Source organism: Rhinichthys klamathensis, unplaced genomic scaffold (genome assembly GCF_029890125.1).
Source record: "Rhinichthys klamathensis goyatoka isolate OS25496 unplaced genomic scaffold, OSU_Roscu_1.1 h1tg000242l_1, whole genome shotgun sequence".
In the NCBI taxonomy this organism is placed as follows: Eukaryota; Metazoa; Chordata; class Actinopteri; order Cypriniformes; family Leuciscidae; genus Rhinichthys; species Rhinichthys klamathensis.
The window spans coordinates 291,647-302,919 of NW_026606764.1; the positions used below are offsets into that span (position 1 = coordinate 291,647).

At 35.5% G+C, this 11,273-nt stretch overlaps 1 protein-coding gene across 2 annotated transcripts in view; it reads right to left on the reverse strand.

The window, feature by feature from the left end:
* Positions 1-10,560, reverse strand: part of si (sucrase-isomaltase (alpha-glucosidase)) — a 64,655-nt gene extending 54,095 nt beyond the window's left edge. The window contains exons 1-7 of one of the 2 annotated variants that reach the window (XM_056265944.1): positions 10,450-10,560; positions 9,436-9,559; positions 7,946-8,025; positions 7,737-7,857; positions 6,784-6,893; positions 6,544-6,698; positions 909-1,080 (exon numbers count right to left, since the gene is read on the reverse strand). In XM_056265944.1, the coding sequence (XP_056121919.1) occupies positions 909-1,080; positions 6,544-6,698; positions 6,784-6,893; positions 7,737-7,857; positions 7,946-8,025; positions 9,436-9,559 (762 nt within the window). In that variant the 5' untranslated portion in view covers positions 10,450-10,560. Of the gene's footprint in view, positions 1-908; positions 1,081-6,543; positions 6,699-6,783; positions 6,894-7,736; positions 7,858-7,945; positions 8,032-9,435; positions 9,560-10,449 lie in introns of both variants that reach the window. The other variant, XM_056265943.1, reaches the window with a different exon arrangement.
* Between the last annotated feature and the right edge of the window lie 713 nt (positions 10,561-11,273).

Genomic DNA, 11,273 nt, shown 5'->3' on the forward strand with positions numbered 1-11,273 from the left:
GGTAGGAAAAGGCATTAGTGTTTGTAATGGCAAATTTCAACCTTTTATCAGTTGATCAGACAATTTAGAACATTTACTGTATGTTGCATTGTCTTGAACACAAATGCCAGGGCTAATCAAGTCAAGTCAAGTCAAGTCATCTTCATTTATATAGCGCTTTTAACAATGGAGATTGTTTCAAAGCAGCTTTACAGAGATAAACATACAATTTACGGTAACAGAGATTGTTTTGGCTTTATAGCGATTTTTGAATAATGTTATTTCCAGCTAAAGTTAGTCCCACACAGAAGTTTTGTTAAGTAACCTAAACAATGTGCTTCATGTTAAATATTTAAATTAACTGTTTTTTTTCATGGTAATATGACTAAATGAACTTGATTACATTGGGTTATTCCAACAAAAGTAATTTATATGAATAAGTTACAAATAGCTCATTAAAGGTAAAGTTAACCAATAAAAAGACATCATTTAGTCATCCTAATTTCTTCTCTGGAAGACATATAAAACTTATGCTGTATATTTTAAGTCCTCTGATATCATACAATAATTTTAAGTTGTAATTCACTGAAAATATTGATATCCGCCCTAGATCTCGGAAAAATAGCTATGTTGTTCAGACTGATTCATTTCTTACATTCAACGCTGACTCACTGATCCGATTGCAGCAATTATCAGTGAACAATGAAAATTTAATTTCAGTTCAGAATATTTGGAATATGTTGCATGATGTGTATGAACTACTTCTATGATTAGTTTATGATGCTTTTGCATCCTTTTTGAAGCTTGACATCCTTAGTCGTTCATTCCAGAAAGGCCAGGATATCCCTCAAAAACTTGCCTAAAACGTTGTATTCCAGTGAAGAAAGTAAGTCATACTGGTTTGGAATGGTGAAAATATTGTGACTCACGCCATTGGGAAAAGCATCTCTTGTGAAGATAGGCCAGGTCCTCCAGTTGGTGTCATGGCGGAAGGTCTGATGGACATGCTCTCCAAGTCCATAAATATTGTGAGAAGGGAGTTTAGCTGAGAGCTGAAGGTACTGATCAGCAAAAACCAGCGGCCCAAGGGTTGTGTCAAACCTGATGGAGCAAGAGTTTTAGAAATGTTGTAAATAGTAAGTTTATAGTTCATGTTGTGGGTGAATGTCATAAAACCCTTTAAAGAACATGTGTACAGATTCATCCTTTCAGCATGTCATCAAGAGGGGTCCAAAAACACTGAGAATGCACGTCCAAAACACATGAAAACACAACTATCGACTGATAGGATCGGAAGGATCATCTTCTGTAGCGTAAGGAAAATTACTGCCTATTCCCAAAAACAAATCTAAACTGACTGCTAAGAATCTTTCTGTGACAAACACATCTTCTTATCTAAACTTTTTCTTGGAGTTTTAAAAATAATATCACTAAAGATAAGGCAATCAGCATATTACGCAACTACACGTCTTATGAAATACCAATATATGCTGAAACCTCTATATGAATCATGCATTTCTATGATTAAAGCCATTATTATTAGGCTTTAAAGTAATACAATTCAGAAGATAAAAGATTACTGATCATTTATTGTTTTGCAGCATACAGACAACAAGAAAATTGTACGTAAAGGGAAATGTGGCTTTTGTTGACTGTGGTTCCCTATTCTTTGGAAATAAGGCCCATTTCTCAATGGGCAATCTTGCTATTGAAAGTTTTAATAAAGAAAGAAGCATCTAATTCGGATCATTTGATGTACGTATAAAGTCCGTTTCACACATATTGCATCTGCAGTGTTTGAGCATTGCAACAGCGGTCACAAATTGAGCTTTCACAGCGTAAAACAGAAATGTAGCTTTGTAATGGAAATAAACTGATGTCTAGCTTGCTACACTGAGGATTTCCTTTGATTAATGCCAAAAATAATGAAATGGTTGTCAGTTTGAAAACTAATACATTTTTTTTTTTGTAAACTATCATTTTTAAATGTCAATTAATTTACTTAAGCATCATGTATTGCATGTCTGTACTGCAAAAATGTATTGACAACAAAGTTTAAATGGCATTCTCACTCAGTTTTAGTATACAGTGCACTAAAAGGTTGCCCTTGCCTTGCTGCTTCTTCTATGCTCTCTTACTTAAAGGGTTAGTTCATCCAAAAATGAAAATTCTGTCAGTATTTACTCACCCTCATGTTGTTCCAACCCCGTAAGACTTTCGTTCATCTTCAGAACACAAATTAAGATATTTTTGATTAAATCTGAGAGCTGGATCACTCCTCCATAGGCTTCTTAAGGGATTGAAACTGATCGGCCCAAAAGTTATAAGATACATTGTTAAAATAGTCCGAGTGACTACAGTGGCTCAATCTTAAGTTTATCAAGCGACGAGAATACTTTTTGTGCGCAAAAAAACAAACAAAAATAACGACTTTATTCAACTATTCATTTCCTTCTCTGTGGGCTGTGATATTTCATGCAGTGATATTGCGCAAAGCTTCTAGGTTGCACATCACACGTAGGCTCACTATTGGCCGGCGCTGGTCATGTGTGTGATGCGTGACGTACAACCTAGAAGCTTTGCGTAGTTCCACTACACTGTAAAAAGTGCTACACCCACAAAGTAGGTTTAATATATTTTAAATATTTCTAATCTAGTTTATTTTATTGGTTTTATACAAAAAAAGTATCAAAATACTTCCTCTTTACTTAAAATATATCAGTTTTTATATAACAATATATTTTAAATAAAACCCATGCAATTTATTTGGGTAGTTATTTGTATGTGGTTGTTGTGTACAATAAATGTTATAAAAGTGAGTTGACAATGCACAATTTATTTGAGCAGCTGTCGATGTGACAGGTGTGTTCATCAAACGTAAATATTTTAAATTTTATAAGTTGGCATTATCCCTTTTCCACTGGCGGGGACTCCAGGCAGATGCAATATCTTCCTCGGCACTTCAACTGTTTGGTCGCTGCAGCGGATCTGAATTTCAGGGTCTGATTAACACGGTAAGTTGAGCAAATTTAGCCGAATGACTGGTGATGTAAACTAAAGTCACGCAAAATCGCTTACTCCACTAGGGAGCTGAGGTTAGGTTTGCTAATTGTATAGCTAGCTATCCTGCACAAGCTAAGATGGCTGCACAGTGTGGTCGATCGGCAGACAACAGCAAGTTACGTATGTAATAATTAGTTGCACAAATGCCTCAGTTATATTTTTAGATTGCACAGATTCAATTGCGGGATCATATGCGATCGAAACGGTCGCAATTTCTCGAGCCTTCAGGCAATAGTTGTGCGGGAAAATAAGGGAAAACAGGACTCAGAGAATATGTTATTATACTTTTGCATTACTAAAGCAGATGCACAGATTAGACTGTAGAGATGTATGTTTAGTAGTCTGTCTGATTTTAGAGATTTGATCCACGTTATTTTAATGCTGCATAGTCAATTAATGACAGATTTTTGGTCTAGATTTTTAAACTATTTCTAACCTATTACTTAAAGAAGTTACATTTACAACTGATTTTTTAACCTTATTTCTAACATCTAACATTTTCCTGGTCTTTAGATACCCAAGCACTTTTGTTACCTGGGGTCTTCAAGCTTCACATCCAGGTAAGACAAACTTCAGAATAGATTCAATTACAATTTGATCAGATTATACGTGTTCTGAACGCCTGAACGCCAATAGACGTTCAGGGAACCTCCATACAAGGTTAAAAACTAGTTCAGATGTGGACATATTTTATGTAATTTAATGTCTCATTTAGACAATTTAAACTGTTTCTGGACCAAATAAACACTTTCAGGATGCATTAAATTAAAACTCATGTTTATTTCAACGTAATTTCTAATCGCAAAGCAACTCACAGACAGTGTGTGTTTGTCCAAAAATCATGAAATCATTACTGTCTACTTAGGGCAGGCAGCTTAAGGTCCCTGGTTCGAATCTGATTTCTCTCACGATCCAAATATGTATAAATTATAGATGCTAAGCTGTCTAAAGGTGTCAGTGCGTGTTTGTCCAAAAATCATGAAAAGAAACTTCACTGTCTGTGAATTGCTTTGCAGAATTGCTTTGGAAATTACATTGAAATAAATGTGAGTTTTAATTTAATATATCCTGAGAGTGTTTATTTGGTCTAGAATAAGTATAAATTGTCCAAATGAGAGCTTAAATGATGATGAAAATTGTCCACATTGTCCACATCTGAACTAGTTTTCAACCTTGAATGGAGCTTCCGTGAACGTTCATTACAGAACACCTCAAAAAAAGTCTTAAAAACTTTCATTCTGGCTCCTCAGTGGACGTCTTTTCAATGTACGTCTTTGTGACAAAGACGTCGAAAAGATGTCTTTTGGACATAATTTTGCTTTGTGGGTTTATTAATATTGTGCTGATATGGGGTGATTACGTTTGCTCTCGAAAGATATTTAAACTCTGTAGCTTAATTAACAGTAATGTGATGACCAATCAGGTACAGGCAAGGACAATTGCATTTGTTTTATTGTAATGCATCCTTTGAACCAGAAAAATACAACACTCATGCTATCATGATATTTTAGTACCCACACTCTATGGCATTGTCATGGTAGACTTCACTCTGGCCACATGTTCTAGTCACAGTATCCATCTTGTATCCACCACCTTTAGCAACAAAAGTACAATTTGGACTTTGTGTCTTATCTCTTCTACCTGTCTGCTATATTCATCTCATTTCCTATTTGTCTGACCAAACTCTTGTTTCTTTTTTGTCTCCACCAATAGAGTCGGGCTGAAACAGAGGTGCACGCTGAGCTTGGGAGTTGCCCACTGAAAATGTACATGTGCCATCACCCCGACACGATTGGGATTATCATATAAGGACAGCCCGTGGTCAGAGGTGTGCCAAACCTGTCGAAAGCATGCTGCCTCCTGTTTGAACTTAACCTGTTTGCCTCTCGACCTCTAGTTTCCCTCAAAACTGGTGTATACTTGAGATATATCAGAGGCTTTTTGTAGGATTGGACCCTGTGCGTCCTAAACAATCATCATGTCATTTTTGACATTGCAGTTCCAGTGTGATACAATGTGATGTTATGGCTCACATTTACCTTGATCCAAACATTTCAGATTGGGCAGTTTGGATATTTCACTGTACTGTTCAGAACAGGTTGAAAATACACTTCTACAGTGTTTGTTTTATATTAGAGTGTACATGTGCGGCCACATTTATTTGCTGTTTTGTAGTCACTGTTAAAAGTGACACTGGTTGACATTGAATAAATTGAATATTGTCTTCAATCTATCTTCTCATCTTTTTCTTCTTCAATTGAATTTGTAATTGTTATTGACAATTAAAAAAATTATATTAAAATGTTTATTCACATATGATTAAGTCAATTTTACTAAGAAAATAAAGTTCATAAAACCTAATTAAAATGAGTACAGGTTACTTGTAGCAACCCATAAATAAGTTACCTGTACCAAGAAAAGTAGGTTTATCTAACTGAGTAATACTAGTACTATTAGTTAACTCAACTTGATTTTGTTGCGTTTGTATAAAGTAATTTTAAAGTGTTCAATATACTTAAAAAAGGCTGCAAGTTGAATCAACACAAAACATCCAATGCAGCCACTTGCCTCACTTTTTATAAGTTAGATCTAGGTATTACTTTTTACAGTGTACGTGAAATATCACGGCCCACAGAGAAGGAAATGAATAGTTGAATAAAGTCGTTATTTTTGTTTGTTTTTTTGCGCACAAAAAGTATTCTCGTCGCGTGATAAACTTAAGATTGAGCCACTGTAGTCACTCGTATTATTTTAACGATGTCTTTCATAACTTTTGGGCCGGTCAGTTTCGATCCGTTAAGAAGCCTATGGAGGAGTGATCCAGCTCTCAGATTTAATCAAAAATATCTTAATTTGTGTTCCGAAGATGAACGAAAGTCTTACGGGGTTGGAACAACATGAGGGTGAGTAATTACTGACAGAATTTTCATTTTTGGGTGAACTAACCCTTTAATATGAATGAGTTCTGCTTTAAAAAGGCCCCCAAACTGAATATACATTGCTTATGTGACAGATGCAACATCCATAAAGCTGGCCTGATAGTCACTGTGACTTACAAACAATCAAATTCGACTTGAACACGTGTAAGAACTAGAAATCAGGACTGGCCATTTTCCTGCATTTCTTTTTCAACAGTTTACAAAAAAAAAAAAAAAAAAAAAAAACGCACAGATGACGGCAGACAATAACAAAAGGAAACAAAACAATTTCCATCAAACGGCATTGTGACAGCGAGACGAAGACCAGCTCCTTTACAAAAAGCTTGTTTGCATTGCTTCAGGCTTCTTTCAGACCTATTCGGATTCCCTCATTCTATTCATGCTTCTAATTTCTGTCTTTTTTGGTGTTATTGTGATTGCTCTTTATATAGTCAAAGAAACATTTTAAAATGATTCTGTGCTGTATTGTTAACGATGCACTGAGCTCACAAAGAGTCAACATATAATCCATCTGTGAAAAGGAAGAGAAAAGACAAAAAGCTCCCAAGTGGATGCCACTTACAGGATTTTTTCGGGAGTTGTTCTCCAAACTTTCAGTCCAAAGGGCTTATGGATCAGCTCTATTCTGTATTTCAGGGTGCCGGTGGGAGGACTGGAAGGGAGCTTCTCCACATGCTCGTGAGGAACCTCATACCTGGTTTGCTTTGCATCAGTGATCTGGAAACATGAGAACATTAAATGCCATTAAACATGTTTACACTGACATGATGTCGTGGCTAAATGTGTCAGTTGGTAAACAGACCTTAAATCGAAAGCGGCTTTCTGTCTGCATTTCAGCATAGAAGATCAACTCTTTAATATCAGCTCCAAATAGAGATGGAGCATCCATTCTTGTCAGCTTGGCCTCAATATCTACAGCAAAACATTTTCCAATGAGGTCTTGGTGAATCGTCTGCTTTACTTACTACATGGTCAAATAAAAACTTTTCAAAGCACACTGATTTTTATTTTTTAATTTTTTACAACGAAATGGGAAAGAAACACTGAATTAAACCAAGTAGAAAACTTAAATAATATTTTTGATAACACTTTACAATAAGGTCTCATTTGTTAGCATTAGTTAATGTATTAACTAACATGAACTACTGTAATATATATATATTTTTTATTTATTTACAATTTCGAAAAAAAAAAATCAGTGAGCAATGGAAAGTAGATTTGTGCATTTTCTGAAGAAAATGTAAGGTGTGTGGCTCAGGTCCTTCATTCAATGTCAATGGAATTTTATATGATGTATCACTTGTGTCCATAATACAAATGTTTACAAATTGTATAACAGAGTGTATCCTAAACCCGTATTATGAGCAACAGTCATGGTAAGAAAACACTGCTTAAAAAAAGGCCTTCTTTTAAGCCTTGAGATATCTCAATGATCTTTATTTATCACCACAAGACCAGGGTCAGTGGAATTTGATTCACACAATATCTACATATAATAGAATAAGAATAAGAATAAGAATAAGAGAATAAGAGACTGTTCCACAGGATATAACCTTGATCAAGGGTACAATGGTGATATCTCATGATGACATCCACTATTCCACACCACTCCCAATTTTAAAATATTAGCCGTATAATTGGCTCGTGACAAAAGAGGTATTACAAAGACTTATCTTAAACTTAAACAAAAGACTTATCTCCAATGATACGTGTCATATTGTTGTATTACAATGTCTCAGTTCAGGCTGAACTCACGTGTGCTGTCAGGCTTGTTTTCACTGACCACGCTGTAGCCGTGGTTTTTGGAGAAGAAGCACCAGGGGACGTTAGTCTCATTCAGGGGGCTCCAACAGCATGCTCTTTCTAAACATTTTTGCTGTAAGGACACACAGGAGGATTCAGAAAAGCATGCTGGGAGTCTTTATGGAATGTAGTAGGCCTAGGCCATGTCCACTGCAGTTTACCTGGGAAGCACCGCCATCTGGAAAACAGTCCACTCTCTCTCCATCTGGAATTTTGGGACATTCCGGGACGATGTCTGATCCTGAATCTGAAGTTGGGGACAAATAAAAAATAGCGAATGACCATCATGATATACTTGATGGTCTATTTATAACAGATTTTAAGCAACATACAGTGAAAGCTAGCCTGGTTAAAACCAGACCATTCTCAGTTGTAACTAATCTAAATTTGCCGGAAGTTGTCTGGGTTTTCCCAGGCTAAGTGAAAGCAGTAATATTGTGCAATATTATTACAATTTAAAATAACTGTTAGCTGTCCTGTGATGCAAAGCTGAATTTTCAGCATCATTACTCCAGTCTTCAGTGTCACATGATGCTTCAGAAATCATTATTATATGCTGATTAGCTGCTAAAAAAACATTACTCATTATATGTCAAAATAATAAAATAAAAATAAATAAAAACAAATAAAAACACTTGTGACCAAACATCAGTTGAATTTGATGTTAATACCACAGTTTTCAAGGCAAACGTAAACATCTTTTAGCTGTTTTAACACGAATGTCTTTAAACCCCTTCCTTAAACCGTTGCACAAATCACTAACCAGACTCTGGCTTATTGCCATACAACACACATTTACAAGGTCAGAATTCTTCAAACGTACATAGTTCATAACCCAACAGATATTATTGTGTAATCATTGACCAGTATGCAATCTGATAATCATATATCAAACACCACATTTATCTAAATTAGCTGCATGATGTTACAAGAAATATGTGTGTATATATATATACATATATATATATATATATGCATATACTGTATATATTGCTATTGTAACCTGATCTCCATCAGTACCCTGTACCCCTAAAACAAGGTCATATGCATGACACAATAGAGACTCCCCCCTCTGTCCTAGGCTCAATTTGTTCCCTTTAAATATAAACTACTTGACCAACATCAGGGCGGTAAATTGAAATTGAGAGTGACAGCTGTCATAATAGCCCTGTCTGTGCGTGCTTGAGTCCTTGTCCCCATGTGAGCCATTCACCAATGTCTCTGTATACTGTCTCTGCTTTTGGTTTTCTCACTGCTGGGTGTCCTTGATAACAATCAGGGTGGATATTTTTTTATTTTTTTTAGTGGAACAGCATTTTTCACTGTCCTTGACGAAGTGGGCGCAGATTTTTGTTGTTAATAAACTACTCCTCGAGAGCAGCAGTCCCACTGGACAATATGTTCGCCCTCGATCCACAATACTTTTTTGAGGTAATAAAGTGTGTGTAATATCTCTGTTAAACATCACAGTACTATATTGAATGAAATATTCAACTTGTAAAGTGGGAAATCATATTGGTTATTTATTTTGTCACAATAGCACAAATAATTGAACAATTTGTTTTTTTAATCCATGCATAGTTTATACATGTGTGCTCGTGTCTCTGCATTTCGTCATTCAAAGAGATAATACTGGCATCCCATCACCTACCTTCTCTCATCACCCCTGGTTCCCCAGTGGCCAGTACAACGACCAATGCGACAGCGACCACCAGCACCAATGAAAACAACACCATCAGGGTCACCTCCAACCCTGAGAAGTGTCGCTTTCCCATCTGATTAACACACACACACACAAAGTATAATCAAACATCATCCTGTAATTCATCTTCCTGCACGTCTTTGACATACGCAGTGCATGTCCTTGAGTCTGTGTATGAAATGCAGAGAATAATATTCAAAAGGTTTTTCACTTTTGCCATATTTTATTTCTTCGTCACTAAGTTTAAGGTTACTGCTTTTTGAGATGTATTCTTGCACATGAAAGGGTTAAAGATGTGAAACATCCAACAACAACAGGACAAAACATTCAGAAACATCTGGAACACACACACTGTCTTTTCTGTCAGTTCTGCATTCAGTCTGTTAATGTTGTCCAAAATGGTGTTTAGCATGGAGAAGAAATGGTGTTTCTTCTCCATTTTCTGCTTTGTTTCGTTCAAAAAGAGAAACTTCATGCTGCATCAGTAACAATCTGTTTTCGTTTTGATACTGTACCATCTACACTTTGTATTGTCTTTTCTTTTCTTTGAACCCAACTCTGTCTTTTTCAACAAAACACCCAATCTTTCAGTATTTAAAAAAATATTGTTCACTTGAATTGATTTGCATGACAAAAAAGAATAGCGACAAAATTGTTATTATGGATCAAACAGTCTCGATTTAATTTCAGTACTTCAAAGTTAAATTGATTGTTTTTTTTTTCATTTTCACAGCAGCTTGTGGGTTGAAACAATCCTATCGAGATACAAATTTTGGAAAGCATTCTTGTCAAGCTAAACAACTGAACATTTGTACATGCAGCAAATGGCCTATGAAATAACAAAAATCATCTTTCGACAGCTATGTATTTCAGCTGAATTTATACATCTTAAAGTAGTTGATAATATATATCAAATTTCAATGATTTTTTACAAAATGTTTCATTTAAATATATTATATTTACCTTCACTGTTGTTAGTTGGAAATTCACTGCTGTTAATTCCTTCTTTATCAGTCCTGTGTGTGCAGTTGAAGTCAGAGCACACTAAAGAAGAGCAGAGCTGGAATGTCTGCTTTATATTGCAAACGAATGAAATTAAAATCCTGAGTAGGTGTGTTTGTGTTTTACAGCTTTACAACTATGATTTGTTTTGCTTGATTGGCCTCTACCAAAGGTCGTGGTTATAAAGTAGTGCTCCTTGAGACAAGTGTCTTTGTATCCATTCAAGAATCATTCACAGACAATGACTTAACAAGATGTTACTAAGTCTGTGCTGTTAGTTTATGTAAACATGACAAAGCATTTCTTCTTTATTGATGATGTTTATATTATCTCATTCACCTGCAATGATATTAATGGGCACTTTATTATTACTATTATTGTTTATCAGTACATTTTACAAATCCCCATGCCGAATTTAGCTGTCAAATGAACGAGCTGTTACGGAAAGTCTTTAGCACCACATCTGTGTTGAATAAAAATCATTTTACAAGATATTTTCCGTTCCAAAAATATTGCATGAACTTTCAAACTGCTTCAAAGAAGCAATTAGACAAGACTGGCTTCATGAGACGTTCAGATTTAAGCTCGAAATGTGCGATTTCCTTTCAGTGATGTGTTGAATGAGAGCTTAGAGACATACAATTATTCTCTGACTAATAAGTATATTTTAATGAAGCAATTACATGTGCCATTCATGGGCTTCTTTAAGACTTTATTAAGTTGGATTGTTTTATGATCTGAGGATTGACCTTTGAGCTGAAAGAGATGAGACATGCATGAAAAAT